We start from the raw sequence: 19,263 nt of genomic DNA, 5'->3' as shown, positions 1-19,263 counted from the left end.
GCCCATGAGCCATGGCCGCTGAGCCTGTGCGTCCGGAGCCTGTGCTCCACAACGGGAGAGGCCACAGCAGTGAGGGGCCCGCGAAAAAAAAAAAAAAAAAAAAAAAAAAAAAAAAAAAATGGCTAGGGAAATTTCAACTCTCCATTAAAAGTGCTCTGATCGTGGTCCTTTTAGTCAATACATTCTGGTTACTGGACAACAATATCCATCACTTTGTTATATATGTATTTTTTAATCACCTCAAATATGCATTTGATTTGATCTTTTTAAGTTAAGATTTCAAGCACCATAGCCATGTGGTCAACAGATGTGTACCAGGTGCAGTAACGCACACGCACACGCACACACACGCGCACACACACATACATTTTAAGCTGCAGTTAACAGAAAATTGGAAATCTTTGCACTGTTTGGACGACGAAGCTCGGTGAACCATGGCTCTGTTTCTTCCGGCTTCTAGATTGTGTTCGAGGGAGTTATAGGAAAAGGACGTTCGGGAGAAATTGCCATTGATGACATTCGGATAAGCACCGATGTCCCGCTGGAGAACTGTATGGGTACGTGAATATCTGTCTCTTTGTGGCTCTTCCAAGGGCTGGGATGTACAAGAAGAGACAGCACGTCGTTTTCAAACACAGCTCTTACCCAGTGGGTGGGGCAGCTCCAGTCTGTGCGGGAGGCGAGGTGTGAGTGCAGTTATAGCTTGGGCTGCATTCAGGACGGGAGAGGGGTGAGATGAGGTGAAGTCTTATATCCCCGTTCCCATTCAGAAATAGACACGCACTAAGTATATGAAGATTCAAGGTGCCAAGACCCCCATCATCAGACTCCAGCTTTTAGCAAAGAAAATGCTAGAGGGCGAGAGCAACTGTCAGTCAGAATTACATGATGGAAAGGTTTGATGGATTTAATGGAAACCTTCACTGGTGAGCGAAAATAGTACATATGTTATATCAGAGTGATAACACAATTACCCAAGTAGCTCTTTTACATGAATGAATTGCAGGGCAAGGTATGGCATGTGGAGTAAGAGTTTAGATTTTGCTTTGAGACTAATATCTCTAATGCTCAAGATGCCAAAGTTGTAAGATTAAACATTGCATGCCAGGTGACCAGCATAGGAAGGACACTGTCACCTTGGACAGAAGTGCTGAGCAGCCAGCCCGCCTGAGATGCACACATTTTACCTAGTTCACCCCCACGGGCCCATCAGAGCCATGGACATTCCCCAAAGCAAGAGGAAATCCTGAGAAGGAACGAGACCTACTTTCAGTCTGCAGAGTAACTATAATAACTCACCAAGTGCTTTTCTTGGCACGTGGGTCCCAGGTGTGTGTGTGCCTGATGACGTCAGAGCACCTGGGACCACCCTAGTCTCTTCAGGCAATTCTCGGGGCCCCAGGCATCTGAAAGTAATCCAGGCTCTGAGAAAGTAATCAGTGGTAAGTGACTGATTACAATGCTTCAGGGACCCATTACTCTATAAAGGACTTTTTGTTCCAAAGCAGCTTTGAGAATCTTTTCCCCACCTACCCGGCCCCCATGACGATGATGTGTTAGACATGGGCTAGAGCATGTGGAGGACATGGGGTACTTTCCGTGGGATAGTATAAAAGAGCTTGATGAAATTCATCTTCATCATACCCTTTGTTCACCCTATTTCTTCCCCTTATCTAACTCAAATTTTTTTTCTGTTTTTTTTCCAGAACCCATCTCAGCTTTTGCAGGTGAGAATTTTAAAGGTAAAAAAAGTTCTTTTTAAATTTCTGCATGCCTTTTCCTTCCCCCCATGTGATACGAATTTGGTGGAGGCAATAAGCCTCCAAATTTGACAAAGCTCACAAGAGAAAATAGATGCCACACCTTCTGACCGCTAGGTGGCGCCAACAACACCTGTAGATGCAGGGAAAGGGGGATTGAGATCCTCACTGTCTCTTTAATTAAAGTTTAGAAACCTGTAATAGAGACAAATAGGTTACAGATAAACCTTTCAGCTTTGCACTGTCCAACAGAGAGCAATGAGGCTGAACATGCAGGAGTGGTGAGAAACGAGAGGCTGTGGGGAGACTGAACAACAAAACAAGTGAAATGAGGTGGCAATGATTTATTTTCGCCTGAAGATGCTTTCTTTCCAGTCACAGGGTACCAAGGCAGCGGTCTCAATTAACCCTCAGTGAGGTACACTGGTGGGCAGTTTTGTGAGGGAAGAAAGTTAGGGGAAACACGCAAGGAATGATAATCCAAAGGGGGGAAAGTTGCAAAACTCAGGGACTCATTATCTTCACTCTCAGTAATCTGTCCAGCTCCTGGCTGGAGAGAGATGACTTCCTGGGTTGCCACCTAGATGTGCTCTCTGACTCCAAATCATCTCACCCAGTTTGCCACTCCTCAGCCACAGCCCTGAGACAGTAGCTGAGGAAGAGGACAGCAGCACGGGGAATGGCAGACCTACCTACGCAGAATATCTTTTCTTCCTTTTTCACCTTTCCTTGCCTCCTAAACCCCATCCTCACTCCCCCCCCCCCCCCCCCATCTGTCCAGCTCCTGGCTGGAGAGAGATGACTTCCTGGGTTGCCACCTAGATGTGCTCTCTGACTCCAAATCATCTCACCCAGTTTGCCACTCCTCAGCCACAGCCCTGAGACAGTAGCTGAGGAAGAGGACAGCAGCACGGGGAATGGCAGACCTACCTACGCAGAATATCTTTTCTTCCTTTTTCACCTTTCCTTGCCTCCTAAACCCCATCCTCCCCCCCCCCCCCCCACCCCGCTGCACATTTTAAAGTATTAAGAGTATTCATGTGCATTTGTTGGTGCTCCTTGGGTGTGAGATTTATGTTAATGTGAATCGAAAAGTATTGGAAGGAAAGCTGAGATCAAAACTGAACGGCTTGGAGTACAGTTGAATTCAAGTTCTAACTTTCGGGACCCAAGGTAACGTGGACGCTCGGGCAGTGAAACTTGCTTATGTTGTTTCACATGACTTTGATTGTTGAGACTCAAAGCTCCCAGGAAAGGCTGGTTACAGACTTACAGCCCGTGCTGCAGACACTGTGCTGTGTGAGCACACATGTCTGGGTCCGTGAATGACACGTACAGTGGCTAAGCACTTTGCTTCTGTAAAAGAATAAACAAACCAGGGCACATGTGCTGTCCCGGAGGCTGTGTTTACCATGAGCGTCACAGGCCAGTCATGTTCTCTTGTAAAATACATATATATATAAATAAAACAGCCTCAGAGCTGCAGTGCTCATTTAGCCAAAATAAACACAGGGCTTAGGGACTCTAAGGTAAGAATTTCCAGTGCACTCCCGATGGACTGCTTTGGGGGTTAAGCAAAGGCAGCCCACGAGTGGCATGGATTGGCCCACGGCTGTTGTCTTGAGAAATAACGAACATCTTTGGAAGGAGGAAACCAAGCTGTGGGGAGCAGAGACTCGGCTAAGGAGTCAAGAGCAGGACAGGAGTTGAGAATGGACAGTTTCAATTACATCGGCAAGTTTTACATGGAACTCTGACTTGGTAGCCAGATGAACCTGGGGCCGGGGAGGATTCTGTTGGGTTGAGGCCCCTCTGACCTCAGCAGGCACCTCGGGATTTTGACTTGAGCGAAGCCTTCCGTTTGGGAGAGGAAAACGGACCATTCGCTCTGTCTAACCTACTCACCTCTCCTGGTCAGGGCAGCAGCAGCCCTCTCTTGCTGGGGGTGTGGATTCCTTGGGGATTAAACCAGGCTTTCACTCAAAAAGAGAAACAGAGAAATCAGGTTTGGGCAAGCAGGATATGGAAAGTTGATGGTGAAACAATATTCACAACAGGCGTATATATTGTTAGTATGTTTTTTTTGAATTGGAGTTGTTTGTCTTTTCCATTATGTATTAACCACGAGACAGAAGCAATCTTATTCTTTAGGAGAGATCTATGTGTACCAGGTAAATCTTTAAGGAAATGCAACAAAAGTGGCCTCTGGACCAGGGCTTATTAGGTAGTCTTGATATTTTATATTTTGAAGTGTCTTTCATTTTCTGCCTCTTACTCATTTCTTGCCATAGAACATTTTCTTTTAATTCAAAGACTCTGCTTGGGGTGTATACTTTGATTGCATACCGGGGTATGAGTCAGTAGTGAGGAGAAACAAGCCACGGAGGAAAAGAGAGCCATGTAGAGAAGGGGCGAGGAGGAGAGAGTGAATAAGCTGTGTTGTCATGTGATGTTTAAAGAGACGTTTTTCTGCTGTTGCTCTAAACAATGTAGCCTGGGTGTGCTTTTCTTTTTTCTTTCTTTCTTTCTTTTCTCTTTTAAAAGCACCGACTATAGACAAAGTGCCGTCGTGTATCTTGTTCTAGAATTTGAGCTTTTACAAATGAAAAACTGTGTGTAAGGGTCGGGGGATGGGGGAAAACCAAAATGGGGTGTAATTAAGGTGATGGATTATTTTTTCTTAACCAACACTTTCTGCTTTCAATAAAAGTAAAAAGAGTAATGAGGAAGCCAGTAAAAATATATAAAGCCCCTAATCAGAGTTCTGTAGTTGTTAACCAGCCAGTTATTTTTAGCAGGTCACAGTGGAAGCAAGAGTTCTTATTCATGTTAGAGGCTGTGGGCTTTGAACAAAGCAGGAGCAAAGAGACAGAGTCTGGTACCCTACCCGTCAGAGACCCATGGAAATCTCAGTCCCCAGGTGGGGGCAGGGTGGGGGGAGGGCAGTGAGAGTGAAGGATTCAGAAGTGCCGTGTCTACCACTGATGGATGCTAAAAGGAACATCAGTAGCTCCTGTTCAAGCCTGTGAACATGGGTTTTATGCCTCAGACCAGCTCTGAGGGCTGTCGGGCCCATCTCTTGGGTCTCACCTTGTGCAGTCCTCGGCAGTTTTCAACCAGGTAAAACCAGGAGAAAGTGGACAGCACAGGCTATCTCCTGGGCATAGAGGGGGCCCATTTTGAGCTAATGACAGAGCTGGCTTGGGTTTGACCCTATGCATCAGGTTTTCAGTTCTGGTATTTGGTTACCAACCGGCCCATCTCCGCCATTTCCCGCCCGCATCTCTCTGTCCCCACCCTCATCCCCAGTCGGCTGCCTCCCGAGGCTTTGTCCCCCAGTGTGATGAGCCACATCCCAGGGCACAGGACGTGGGGTTGGCCTCAAATTCCCTCTTTCTTTGGCGTCCCTCCCTCCCACGGCCCTCTCCACTAGAAACAGTTGTGAAACACAGTGAGGGTTAATGGCGTTCCTGCAGTAATCCTCTGATGAAAGGCGGAGTATTCCTAAACCCTGCCAGGGCTCCAGACAGGCAGCTGTGGGGTGTGACTCTTTCTCCTTGGCCCCCTCCCCCTGACGTGCCCAGCTGCGAGATCAGGGCTAGGTATTGCTGAGCCGGGAAGCCTGGAGATGAGAAGTGTGTGACCCGCTCACTGCCTGGCTGTGGCTGCTCGCCTGAGGGGACACCGAGGCATCCTTTGTGAGGTTCAAGTCACAGAGGCCTGACGTGCTCCCTCCCCCCCCACCCCCGCACGTTTACCATTCATCTAAACAGCTGCCAGCGCCAGTTTCTCTAAGGGGAGAAGGAATTTCTTTTCGCTGACTGTTCCTCTCTCCAGGAGCCGGAAGGACAAGCCTTAGTTTACAAGAAGTAGGCCTGTGTATAGCTCGGTGCTCTGTGACCACCTAGAGGGTGGGATGGGGAGGGTGGGAGGGAGACGCAAGAGGGAAGACATATGGGAACATATGTATATGTATAGCTGATTCACTTTGTTATACAGCAGAAACTAGCACACCATTGTAAAGCGATTCTACTCCAATAAAGATGTTAAAAAAAATAAATAAATGAAAGAAATAGCCTAAGTGCCACCAAAGAGAGGACAAGTGTCTGAGACTTCAGCCAGCCACACATCTGAGTTTAGGTGGGTTTAGACAGATGTGGGAGACCACCAGGTCTCCTGCTAACCTAGTGGAAACCTTCCGGTGATCCGCACACACACTGAGTGCAAGGCAACCCAGAAGAGTCATTTCACAGGGAAATTTTGCACTTCTGCATTCTTCTTTCCAACAGATCAGTGGGCGTGACCACATTCTTCGACTCTCTGCTGTAAACTTTTCTAGAGGAGCCAGCCTTCTCTCTTGTTTGTTTAATCTCACAAATTACATAAGTCTTTCATCTGAAATGCCCCTTCACCAGCTCTTCAGTCTTCAACCTATGCATAAAAGACTGCAGACAGGCCAGGCCTGAAACACTTCTGATTTGCAATGAGCCTTTTTGTTTTTTCCCCTCTGAGAGAGATGATTTACCTTTGGTGTCTTTCGAAACATTTCTTTTGGAAACTTGGGTGACTCCTCCAGGTCCGGAGGACATGTCATAAACTTAGCTGTAGGAGATGCTGTCTCTTTCCGGTGATTCAGTGAGAACTCGACTGAGACAGTCCTCAGACAGCTTCCAACAGAAGTAAGAGGCAGAAATGGGGAGGGCTGCTTCGTGTTCCATCCCTACGTGGTTAGAACAGGGGTCTGCACACTTTTTCTATAAAAGGACAGATCGTAAATATGTTGGGCTTTATGACACTCTGTGTCACCACTACTCGCTGCCACTGTAGCACAAAAGCAGCCAGAAGCCATATGTAATAAGGGTGGCCGTGTTCCAAGACGTGCGGAAATAGGCAGTGAGCCAGATTGGGTTATCTGACCTCTGGGCTCCAGCACAGGCGGAGGATTTGGTCCACGTGCTTCCCGTCCTGACCCTGCCACTTCCCAGCGGTGTGAGCTTCCTCTGAGGGCTCTGGGCCATCTCTAGGGTTTCACTGTGTGCTGCCAACGCCGCCCCCGCCCCCAACCCCGCCGCCCTCCTCCTCAGTTTCCTACAGGTAGAACTGGGAGAAAAATCACTTATCCTCTCAGGTTCTCAGCTCTCCCATTTGAAAGTCATGAAGAATAAAGATGATTCACTATACAGCCCAATGCCCGGCACCCCGGAAGTGTCCATTCATTATAGTTGTAGTTATGGTCACATTTCCCAATTGCTTATTAATTCTATAACCCTATTTGCACAATAGGAATGGAAGAAAGCTACCGGCAGTGTCATTTTTTCCCCATATTTTCCTTCCATGCATGGCTTCTTAGAATTTGTTTCTCAAACTTCAAATTCTCCACCTTCACATTACTGCTTTCTCCACGTGGCTCAGAACTTTACAGGTGGAAGCCTGCTCAACCTTGCAAATACACTTGGAGTTACTGACTATTTAAATTTCTGTTTCTCATGATCTCACACGATGAGAAAACTTTATGGAAAATTAGAAGATAGAAATTAATGGAAAATTAGAAGGTAGAAATTAATGGAAAATAGAAGAGGCATTGAAAGCATTTTTCAATTGGGGGGAAAACAAGGTATGTGAGTAAGTGGGGGACGTTAGAACAATCAGAGGGGACATTCAGGTCCGCACGTCACCAGTGCTGGGCAAGGTTGAAGTCACCTGCGTTCTTTCTGCCATCCTGGGGGATGTGGCCCTGCCTGGCTCCTGTGTTGTGAAGCAAAGGCCCAGCCATCCCATATGGCTGAGGGGGGCAAGCGGGGCTAAAATGCAGCCACTCACCAGCCTGGGTACCTGGTGCAGGCAGCATCTGCCCAAAGGGGGCACCTTCTTGCAGTTTGACACAGAGGCATGGTATGAGCTAACAGGATCTAACACTTTCCAAGAATAACTATCCTATGAAGTACCATTAGGTCATCAGCATTTTTTCCAGGGAGTCTGAATGTAGGTCCAAAGTTCATTCCTCCATTCATCTGTCCACTCATTCATCTAATCACCCACCCATCCACCCGTCCGTCCATCCATCCATCCATCCATCCATCCATCCATCCATCCATCCATCGGACATTCCTGGGATTGCTGCTGTTATCTGGAAAGGTGCTTTGAAAGGGGATTTAACCCCTATTGATCTATCACCTTCCTTTTTTCTGGCTAGCAAATCACAGCCTCGTTAGCACACAGCCCCTGAAGACTGCCACAGAGCCAGGTTCCAAACCAGCGAACCACCAGCCTGTGGGAGCTGAGTCTCTTTAGCTGGAGAATGTCCTAAGAAACTCTGGCCCCCAACTGTAGGTCATCAAAAATTGCCTGAGGTGGGTGAGAGGAGGGCTGTTAGGTGTATCCTCTCTTTTCTGACTCCTTTAACAATAAAAGCACAAATTCATATAGTATGTTTTCTCATTTCTCCAAACAACTGTCCAAGGAAAAAGTTTAAGGAACCAATGTGACGTCCACCAAATGGCTTTTGTCACTAAAATTTTCTACATGGCAATCATTTCTGGGGAGGGGAGTGTTAGCGGGAAAGGGGAAGAGGGCTTTATAATAAAGTGGAGTTTGTCTTCCAAAGCAGAGCAGAACTTGAGGCGAGGGGTCTATCTCTGATTCTGAATCTGTAATCCACAGAATGCGATTTCTTCTTCCCCAGCAGGTCCCCTAGATCCTCCCCACCGTGCCCCAACTTTGTCTATCATAAGCCACACTTTAGGAGTCACATGAAGGCCCCAGCCCTGGCGCGTTGAGCCCTAGGGGATGTATTTAATGTTGAGGACCAGCATTTTGGCTGAGGGAAAGCAAACCTTTGAACTGAGACTATGCGGTGTTGGTGAGAATGTGAGCAGTTGTGACTCTTTTCTCCTTGACAAAAATTTGTGCTCCTGCTTTGTGGTCAGTCACTTCAGAGGGGAAAGTTAATCCCTATGGATTTACCGCCTTCCTTTCCTCTCACGGTGAGCTGCAGCCTCATTAGAGAATGGGTTTCACCGTGGACAGGCGGTGGCACAGAGGAACTTGGAGCCCATCCCTGCATGCTTTGTTGTTCCTCGTGCATTCTTCTGAGCCCACATGAAAATCCAATGGCAGGATGGTTGCCAGGCAGCAGATACTCTTGGTGACCTGAATAATGAGTTGACACCAGTTCCTTGTGACTCACGAGCTGGCCATTTCAAGGAGCCATTTTCAGTGCCTTGCTTTCTCTTTCTGTTTCTGTGCATAATTTTCAGTATGATCACAGAGAGAGGGAAGGAGAGAAGGAGGAAAGGAGGAAGGGAGCTTTCTCAGCTACAGTAATGAAATGATTAAAAGATGGAGGGCTTCCCTGGTGGCGCAGTGGTTGAGGGTCCGCCTGCTGATGCAGGGGACGCGGGTTCGTGCCCCGGTCCGGGAAGATCCCACGTGCCGCGGAGCGGCTGGGCCCGTGAGCCATGGCCGCTGAGCCTGCGCGTCCGGAGCCTGTGCTCCGCAAATGGGAGAGGCCACAACAGTGAGAGGCCCGCGTACCGCAAAAAAAAAAAAAAGAAATAGGAGTCTTCACCTCAGTTCAGTCTTTTAATCACGAGCATTTATGGAGCGCCTTCTTGGTGCATACCCTGAGGTAGAAACCAAGATGAGAGCGAGTTCTTCTGCTTGAGAGCTCCGCATCTCGTGAGGGAGGCGTGAAAATATAAAGGAGCCCTGTCTGAATCTTGAGCAGAGATCCACCCACAGAGTAGGACCAACGGTGCACGGAGAGGGCAGCAGCACCTCCCGCCCGTGACTCCCACCTGGAGTATCGCATGGATGGAGAGGATACATCTTTCTGGCCACCCCTACTTGATGGAGGCAGCTAGGGAGGAATTTTTTCATAGGTTAAGCATACACCATTTTTCAGAAGTAAGGATCATGTCTGGTTTTGGCAAGCTCAGAATCTCCTAGTCCCACTCTGGGCCAGATTCTCGTCTGATGTAAATGGTTGGGAGAATCAAGCTCTAGCACCGTTTTGCATCAAATGGGACTCTAGCCAGTCTTTCCCCAGAGTTACCCTGGGCTTAAATCTACAACATCATCTCCATGGCAACCAGAGGCTAGCCAGTGAATGCGGTTGCCTTCTAAATCCTCTGCTAGCTTCTCTTCCGTCCTCTGTCTTTTCCGTGATTAGAATGATCTCCCTCCCTTTGCTCTCACTTACTCTCGCTCTCACATACCTACTGTCGTTTTGCACTCACATTTCTTGGTTGCAACTTCCTTCCAATCAGCTTTTTAAATCCTCCATTCAATTAAAAAAATGAAGATGCACTACTCATTTCTTGACAGTGGTAATTGACCTGTTTAGACAAGACCAGGCTGATTTTCAGTGGGCATGGAAGCCTTGGCAAACCAAAGTGGAATTCCCCTTCAATTCTAGCCAGCCTAATTAATACATTGTTTGAGAATTCTGGCCAGCCAGACCAAATATTGTATTTCCGTGCATTCGGAGCATCAGTGCTATGGAATCCCAGAAGTCATATCAGCATCACTTACTTGCATGTATTCCTCTGTGTGTGTGTGTGTGTGTGTGTGTGTGTGCGCGCGCACGCGCATGTGTGTGTGATGTGTGTGAATCATAATGCTTCTATATATTATACAGTAATTGTGGTTTAACAGAAAGAAGAAAAGAGTTTTGGAATCACACAGCTCTTGGTTGGTTGAATATCGAACTTCCCACTTACTTGCTGTATAACCATTCATTTAACCTCTCTGAGCCTCTATTTCCTCACCTGTAAAATGGGTCTGACAGTACCTACCTCATAGGGTTGTAAGTAGGAAATAATATCAATCATTGAAAAGTGCTTGGCACACACTAAATACTCAGTACCATCTTATTCCCCTGTCCCCTTCCCTCTCCACTCCAAAGCATGTGTGTGTTTCTTTTCTTTTCTTTTTTAAATTAAATTTGGATTAGTCTGCATGCTCTCAGCCTAGCAACACTCTTCTGTGTCTCTCCACCAGGGGGCACCCTCCTACCGGGGACCGAGCCCACAGTGGACACGGTGCCCGTGCAGCCCATCCCAGCCTACTGGTATTACGTTATGGCCGCCGGGGGCGCCGTGCTGGTGCTGGTCTCCGTCGCGCTGGCCCTGGTGCTCCACTACCACCGGTTCCGCTATGCGGCCAAGAAGACCGATCACTCCATCACCTACAAAACCTCCCACTACACCAACGGGGCCCCTCTGGCGGTGGAGCCCACCCTAACCATTAAACTAGAGCAAGACCGCAGCTCGCACTGCTGAGGGCCGAAGCAAGGACGGCACCCAAAACAAACAAGAAAGACTGCAAACACGTTGCCTCGATTCTGCACTTTTTTCTCCTCGCCTAGTCTCTGTGTGAACGCTCAGACATCTCTCTCTCTCGGGGCCCAAACCCTGTGCGCTCGTATCCATCCCGACCATTCTCCTTGGGTTCTTTTGTTTGTTTGTTTTCCTTTTGTTGATTCCAATGCTGCATCTTGGAATACGAGAAGAGATACACCCCTAAGCACTTCACAACTCAAGGCTCAGCTGGTTTCCTTCCAGAGACTGGTTCCCTGTTTCTTCCCCTTGCCTTATCCCATCCCTCCTCTCGGTGGGCAGTCAGTCTGCCAGGAGACTTGAGGGGAGACCCGGATCTGTGCGTTTGTACACGGTATACATTTGCGTGTGTGACTAGCTCTGTGTGTGCGTGGGTGTGAGAGAGAGACTGGCTCATTGCAGGGGGGGAGTGTGTGGGTGTGTTCAGAGAGGGCCCCCTTTAACTCTTGTGTTACTTCGCTGGGGGTACATGTTCCAGAAAATAATATACTGTACTAGTTTTGTTTACTTGGAGAAGAGATTGAAGCTTTTTGTTGCCTTATCTAGCTCTGGCTGGGTTTCTGTTGGCTACCATTGTCATCTCCAGGTACCTAAAAAACGAGAGGCCACGTGAAAAGAAGTGTGGCCCCTCTCATTCCTATCCCCATGCCCAACCCACCTGACCCAAGAGGAAGGTTCCCCCACTGCGCTCAGACATGACCCCTTGTCCTTTCTAGGGCGTCTTTGAAGTCACATGACAACAGCCATTGGGTGCATGTGGAACCATCTCTACTTCCAGCACTGAAGCCAATCTGTCTCATGTTGCCTTATAAAAGAGAAGCTCATAATGAATGTTTAGCTTTTATTGGTTAAGTCCAATCTTGGAATAAGTCATAGAGAATAACAAATCTGAGACTGATGTAGGAAAAGCAGGAGCCTGTTGAGAGCACGAGGAGATGGGGGAGAAGGAAGGATGAAATGTTGTCTTTAAAAAACGTCCTCACCCACTGGGCATTCATTGTGCCCTGCTTAGGATGGGATAGAGTAAGAAGCTTAAAAAACGTATTCTTTGGTGTCATATTGATCATTGTAATAGCATTTGTAAAATGTGGGGGGAAAGGGGTCATTTGCTTTCCTTTCATGGTGTAAATGGGTGCCTGAATGTATAGCCACTAAAATATATGGCTGTTCACCTGACTTATTTGAATATTATGAGAGAATAAAAAGTTATCAGTTTTCTAAAATGTGCCAGTGTACTACCCCTTTAGAGCGTTCATGGCATCTGGCAAATACACCCTTATAGGCTGGCCTGGCATTTCCAGATGTTGCTGCATCGTCAGGAGAAGGTATAATGAAGATAAATCCTTTGCTGCCCATTCGTCCTCTCTAAACAGCACAGGGAGAGAGATATTAGAGATAAATTGCCTAATGATATTGTACGAAGGATAGATTCGATAATGAAGTCAATTTCATTGATAGAAAATGCGTATTTTATCGAGATTCTCAGTGTACTGGGGCTCAGCCTTGGGGGTGTTTATTTCTCACCTTCCTGCTAGGAATCCACTGAGGAAGTGTAAGATTCTCTCCAAAGATGGTTGCCTGGGCTGAAAGCCTCCAGGTACCTTCTGAGAACAAAATACTAATGATTTTTTTTTTTTTTTTTTTTTTTTGGCTGCTTGGGAGAGAGAGACTCTTAGCATTCTTTCGGAATATCCACATAGATCCCTCCAACACACACACACTCACTTTTGCATCTGCTTTGTTTCATCCTCCTGAAAGAATGGTGCTCTCCCACTCTTACTCTATTTCAAAGAGCTGGTCTGTCTCAACCACAGCAGCCCTACCAGGAAAAAAGATGAAAGGCTAGAGCATGAGCTACCTTGAGATTTCAAGAAGTGTCTTACCCCAGCTGAAGATGGAGAAAGAAAGATGGAGTGAGGGAGGAGGGGTGGCAGGATACCATGGATACCTTGTGATGACTTCCATGCCAATCACTAAGGGCTTTTTGTCTCAGGTATCTGTATCCAGTGATGCATTCGGGGTCAGGCATCCCTTGAAATGATTGACATCGCTATAGGCACCCCATGGAGGCGTGGTGTCAGGATATTCCGAAATTACACCTGGAAAGTCTAGCCAGTGTAGGAACTGTCTGAGTTACCATGCACCCTTGAGGATTTCCCTTCTTTAAAAGAAGATGACAACAACTTTGTGAAATTTGCTGTATCTTTATCTGATGCCCCATGTGGCATCATCTTTATGTACATGCTGTCATTGAGAATATGAGACTGCTCAAATCTCTGTGACTCCCATGATGCACTTCAGCTGGGGATGTCACACTTCTCTCTCTGTCTCTCTCTCTCTCTCTCTCTCTCTCTGCTCTTGCAGCCCAAGTGACTTTCATAGCATTATCCAGGTACTATGCTAAAAGGGAAGCTCTTCTATTAAATGTCATGCCTTGCAACTTTAAAAAGCAAAATCTGTATTTCATGGAGGGAGGGAAGGGTCCCTCTCTTCTAAGAAAAATAGACTGGACAGGTGAATGCATGCATGCATGTTTAGAGTTGCTTCTCGGAAGACAAAGAGGTGATAGCAACTATTAAAAAATGAATGAATGAATGAATTGAAGGTCTAGCTCAGGCTACAGTATTTGCCTTAGTAGAGCTTTCATGTTAACAGCTCCAGGAGGGGAAACCCTTACCTCTGGGTTAAAAATCCCTTCCTTGGTATTTCGCTAGCAATTGCTATCCCCTAACTGCCAGTGAAGGCAGAAGAAAGAATAAAAAGGATCATAGCGTTGCCATTGACAAAACAGAATGCTGAAAATAAATTGTCTTTTCCTTTGTCCCACAGTTTTGGGATTAAAGCCAGAATAGGATAGGAAATCCAGTAATATTTCTGAGGTTGATACCCCATCTTTAAGACCCTGTCTTTAAAAATGAAACTAGCAGGCAAGTAAACACCTGAATAATCAAAAATTACCAAAGAACAACAAAACAAGAAAACTTAACGATTTTTACTTCCTATTCTTATCCCCTCGCCCTATAACTGTGACATCTCTTGCATTGCTCAGTTGCCTGTGTGTCAAAATAACTTGTGGACGTTGGAAACTATTTGAATGTGTATTGTGTGGAATGTAATAAAGTGATGATATTTTTATACAAACATCTGGGGGTTTTTTTTCACCTTGGCTTGAGAGAACAAAGTTGAAATGTAGGCTGTGAAAGAACTGATGTTTCCAAAGTTTATACATCGCCTTCTGAGCCACAGGGCATTTCTGTGGGAGGTAGGTTCTCCTTGAGGCTGAATGCCAGCTTCTCCTTCTTTTATTTTTTTATTACTGCTTGTTAGGAGTTTTATCCAATTTGTGCAGCTGAGCCAATTTTTATGATTGGTGTGGGATTTTGCAAAAGTTGCTAAGTGCTAAATTACTCAATGTGATTCCACAAAATTTCTCTTGATGGCAAATCCCCGGAGATTGGACTCTACTTTCAAAGGGCCCCCAGGGGGCAGGTGGGATGAGAGAAGCTGAATCATGTACTCATCTCTGCAGAGACAGATAGCTTCCTTTGGAGAAGCAGTGACATCTTACCCCTTGCCTACCAAATGATTACTTCCACGGGGACGTCGATCTCCAATTTATGAGCACTTTCCCAGACAAAACGGGAACTTGTAGCATGTTCAGGCTCGAAGATATTCCAGACTTTGGAGCAAGTAAGGAAGATAATTATATGATTACTCTGAAGCTGGAAATATCATGGCAGAACATTTTATAAAAGGAACAATTCTATAACAACTTTGAGGAGGGGGACTTGGGGAAACTTACTCAAAAGCCAGAGCTTATTGACAAGTATTTTTCTTTTGGTTCTCTTTCTTGAGTAGTTAGTGATATAGTTATATAAAATATTTCTCTTTTATATGAGGGGTATTAGGGGCAAAAAATCTAGGAAAGACAGCCTCCCAGCTATTCAGTGTTTCTAGATGGTGGTCAAAAGAGGTGGTGGAAGAATTTTCCATCACTCCCTATTCGTGGGGTGTATTAGAAGCATTCCATCAACCCAGGAGCCTTCCTCAGAGTCTGAGAACATCCCTAAAGGTCCCAAGAAAAGGGGCTTGTCCAGGAGATCCTATTTCTGTCAGAATCCTGCTTTTCTTCCTTTCTAAACCTAGATGCAGGAAGGAGTACTTCTTACAGCTATAAACCTGCCCAAGTGGTGGTAAAGGAAACAGGCTTCTGGGTTTTCAGATCTTACAGGAAGTGTTGTCAGTACAGATGGCTCAGTATAGATGTCACTGTCTGTCCTCTGCAGGAGAAAAGAGCAGAATGTCCATGTTTAGAGCATTGTTTGTTCCTCTAATGACAAGCATCATTACCCATTTTGTCTACATAACATTTGGCTATTCTTAAAGCCATTTGTTCCCATTAGCAAAAGATGAAATGAAAGCATCTCAAAAGCATTCATTTCCAGCGAAGAGCCAGGCTCAGTCAACATTTTCATGAGCTGTCCTGGGACCAAACTTGCCAGAGTGAATTAAATTAGCCATCGCTTATGCTTCGTTAGCATTACTGTTTTGGGAGCCACCTTTGAGAATTTCATCATTGCTTTTCCCACCTTGGTTCTGATCCCAAGGCTTATTCTATGTGCACTCTCTCTTCCCCAAAATAGCAGACTGTTGCGATTCTGATCTTAGGCGTCAAACACAGCACTGTTATCAGTATGGTATTTCAGACCTAACCCAAGCATAAATGTTACAGAAATTGTATTTCCATGGGTCATAAACACCAGATGTCAAGGCCCAGGTTCGTCTATCTTGGCTCCTACCTGGCCTTATGATAGTTTAAATGTGCATTCTTGCGGTTGAAGCATGACTCTGCCCTCCTAAGCCCAGATACCCGCAGCCTGGCCAATCGGCTGTGGCCCTATGTTTGTTTTCATCACCTCTCTTCACTGACTCTGCAGTTGTTTTGCACGAACATTGTTGGCCTTTCTGTAATCTCCGATGAAAAGAACTTCATTTTTAAATTTTAATTTGTCCGTGTTAATGGGCTCCACATCTGAGCCGGACTGCAGATCTGTAGGTGCGGCTTGTTTTCTCTCTTTGATTGTGTGCATCACTGGGGCTCTTGCAGCTGTAATTTGCCTTTCATCCACTTCACTGACGGCCCAAAGAAAACACAAAAGAAATCCAACCAGAGGAAAAGGAGGGGAGAGGGAAACACCAGCCAATGGTCTTATAATCAGCAGGGGAAAGATTGGCTTATATAAATAAATTAACAGCTAGGAACAGTGTAGGATTTAATGAAGCCTGACACAGATCAGGTGCACTGGAGTATGTCTCGAGGTTCGATATAATCAGAAACCTGCGCCTTTAGAAGGCGTCAGGCCACAGGCCTCAGCCAGACTACATTTGCACTGTGTGGAGGAGTTCCTTTTGGCCCCAAACTTAAGCATGGAAGAGGTACAAGATTTGGAGACTTGCCAAAGAGAAAACCCCCTTTTAGCATGGTTTCTGCATGGCACAGGGCAGAATCTTGGTGCTTCAGGGCAAACAACAGAAACCATTCTTGCCCCAAGCCCAGTGGACAGGACACCCAGAATCCTTCTGTTCTCTTTCCAGTAAAGTAATTGTTCTTGGGCTTTGCTGTCACTGACCTCCAAGCTCCCAAGAAAACTGAAGTCCCACGGCATCGGACCAACGACTAGGAAAGGCCATTTGAAGAGTCAGCAGCAGACGTGCTGGAGGCTAGACTGGCCCTGGGTGGAGAAAACACCTATTTTTGGAGGCTTATGACCGGAGTCATTATGATACTGAAAAAGGCCGTTGGGAGAAATTTTAAGATGGTCTCTGGTTAGGTTTCTTTTCATTTCTTTTTAACTTACAAGTTATACGTGACTGTATCCTCAAAAAGTGCAAATAATTTTTCTAAAAAGAAGTTCATTTCATTGCTAACCAGTCCCAACCCCCTCCCCAGAGGGAACCATGAGAAATTGTTCGAGGTATATATTTCCAGGCCTTGTTTTATACCTTTACAAATGTATATGTTCATATCTAATTATGCAGTTTGCTTTGGTTGGGGTTAGTTTGGTTTTGTGTAAATAGTATCAACATTTGCTCACTGTGCTGGATAACGTGCTTCTTTCCATTTGACAAAGCCTTGAGGATACTTTGTTGCACACCGACAGGTTTACCCTATCCTTTTCAGGTATTGTCTAGCATTTCGTATCATGTCGCTGTACCACAGTTTATTAACTGCTCCCCTACTGGTGGTCATTCAGGTTGTGTCTAGGTTTTCTTTCTATGATAAACGATACTGCAGTGAACATCCTTGAGGTTGCCTCTTTGTGCAAGTTTCTCTGGGATAGAATATCTGGGTCAAATGGTGTGCCTGTTTACATTTTAATAGATGCTTCAGGTGGCTGAGTTTTACCTTTAAAATGAACCTGCCCCCATTTGAGAGGGTAACAGACCAGTGGACACCCTGCATTATATCCCCTGTCATGTGCAGAAGCCACATAATCTCTGTGACTCTCTCTCTCTCTTTCTCTAAAGTGGGTGGAGTGCTTGCAAGGGAAGACTGAGGACAACTTTAGTTGAAGGGAATTTTAATCACAGGGACTTTTTTTAATGCTGATTTGCGGAGAATGTGAGCCTGGCTATAAGATGCAGCTCGCCGGAGCTGTGGCCACCGTAGCCCGGGAGTTAATTCTATCCCGTTCAGCAGGCAGAGCCCTGTTCTCCATGATTAATGAGTTCCACTTGGTTTCTTCAACGAGTGACTGTGCTGTGCCTTGCTCTTATTTATTTATGTTTTCTACTAAAAAATTCGTGTCAAAAACATCCTTTAAGGTCAGTGCACATTATTGTGCTGCAGACAAAAGTATTCCAACAGCCACAAGTAGGCCCACGGGCCAACAGAAAGTCCCTAGTCCTGTGGCCTTGTGCCCAAGGGCCCCATAACGGCCCTGAGAGGAGCAGGCCTTCCTGGCTGAAAGGAGGCACCCAGCTTCTCTCTGAGGAGGGTCAGGGCTGATGTGACCCGAGGAAAGGTAGTAGGAAGTGCGGTGGCTTTCCAGTGGGAGGTTTCAACGTGCAGGCAAAGCTGCTAGCCCCAAGTGGCTCCAGAGAGGAAGGACAAGTAGAAGAGAAGCCAAGGGACCCATTAGTTCAAAACACCATTTCTTCTAAGAGTTGCTACCCTTGTTTCTACTGTGCGTTTAGACCAAGGGGTCAAAGTAATGTGACTTTGACGCTGAGCGTAGTGGATAGTGTGATGGCCATATATGAGCTTTGCCAGCTTTCTCCAACCTGCCAAAAATCCAGGACTGCTGCCTCTAGGGCTTGAGACTTGGGTATAACTCTTGGTGGCTCAGGGGAAAAAGCAGCACAAGAGTGAGGTGTGGGTGAGAGACGTGGGCCCGCACACACACACAAGCTTGTTTTGTCTTCTATGTGTAATTGTGCAAAATTGAACCCTTTTAGTATCGTTAACTGACATACCCAAAGGCAAAGGCTCTGATCCAGAACGGGAATGATAGGGCACCACGTCTTGGCTTTCAGCAGGAGCAGTTTCTTTCTCAGGCGGCAGGACTCATCAACTGGATGCTGGACTGGAGTTCGGAACTCGCTAGAGAGCAGCCAACTCCAGTAATGAAGGGAATGCAGAGAAAGCTTTGAGCCTGAGGTGGCCTTGACCGAAGTCCTATTCTCAGTCGGCCTGCTGGTTACTGAGGCTCATTTCAGCACAGTCTGTTACGAATCTTTTCCTCTCTTTGCATCTCCCTACTGCCACCAAGGGGCTGGGAGAAGGGATACAAGGACCCTGAGGGCCGTGTGGTCTTCCGTATCGCTTCTCCGGCAGCTGGTACCGAGGTGGGAAGACAGTCACTAGGAAGGAGACTGGGGCTGACGTGGGTTGTCAAAGGAGCCCCCAAGGTGACTCATCAGCCTCGGCCAACTGCAGACCAGGATCGTGAGCTCGGGAATAGTGTCCACGGGAAGCCCTGAGCTCTCGCCGCCGTCCTCATTTCCTGGCTCTGAACTCCTCACAGGGCCACCGTCCCCTCCTCCTTCCCCGGGAAGGACCTGTTTCCACCTACCTATCTACCTCTAGGTCAGGTGTGGTTCATCTTCAACCTCCACCCTCCCCTTTCTGCAGCTGCCCCCTCTCTCAGTGGCTCCTGGCATGC

The 19,263-nt window shown here is 46.6% G+C and overlaps 1 protein-coding gene across 5 annotated transcripts in view; it reads left to right on the top strand.

Moving 5' to 3' along the window:
- NRP2 (neuropilin 2) overlaps window positions 1–19,263 on the top strand; it is a 115,963-nt gene that overhangs the window by 86,433 nt on the left and 10,267 nt on the right. For 2 of the 5 annotated variants that reach the window (XM_007470001.1, XM_007470002.1), the window contains exons 14-15: window positions 461–557; window positions 1,707–1,727. In XM_007470001.1, the coding sequence (XP_007470063.1) occupies window positions 461–557; window positions 1,707–1,727 (118 nt within the window). Of the gene's footprint in view, window positions 1–460; window positions 558–1,706; window positions 1,743–10,760; window positions 11,644–19,263 lie in introns of those variants that run through there. The other 3 variants (XM_007470004.1, XM_007470003.1, XM_007470000.1) reach the window with 3 other exon arrangements.

The sequence above is a fragment of the Lipotes vexillifer genome, unplaced genomic scaffold (assembly GCF_000442215.2).
Source record: "Lipotes vexillifer unplaced genomic scaffold, Lipotes_vexillifer_v1.1 scaffold341, whole genome shotgun sequence".
In the NCBI taxonomy this organism is placed as follows: domain Eukaryota; kingdom Metazoa; phylum Chordata; class Mammalia; order Artiodactyla; family Lipotidae; genus Lipotes; species Lipotes vexillifer.
Note: the sequence above shows the minus strand (reverse complement) of the source record. Positions and strands in the feature narration are given on the sequence as shown.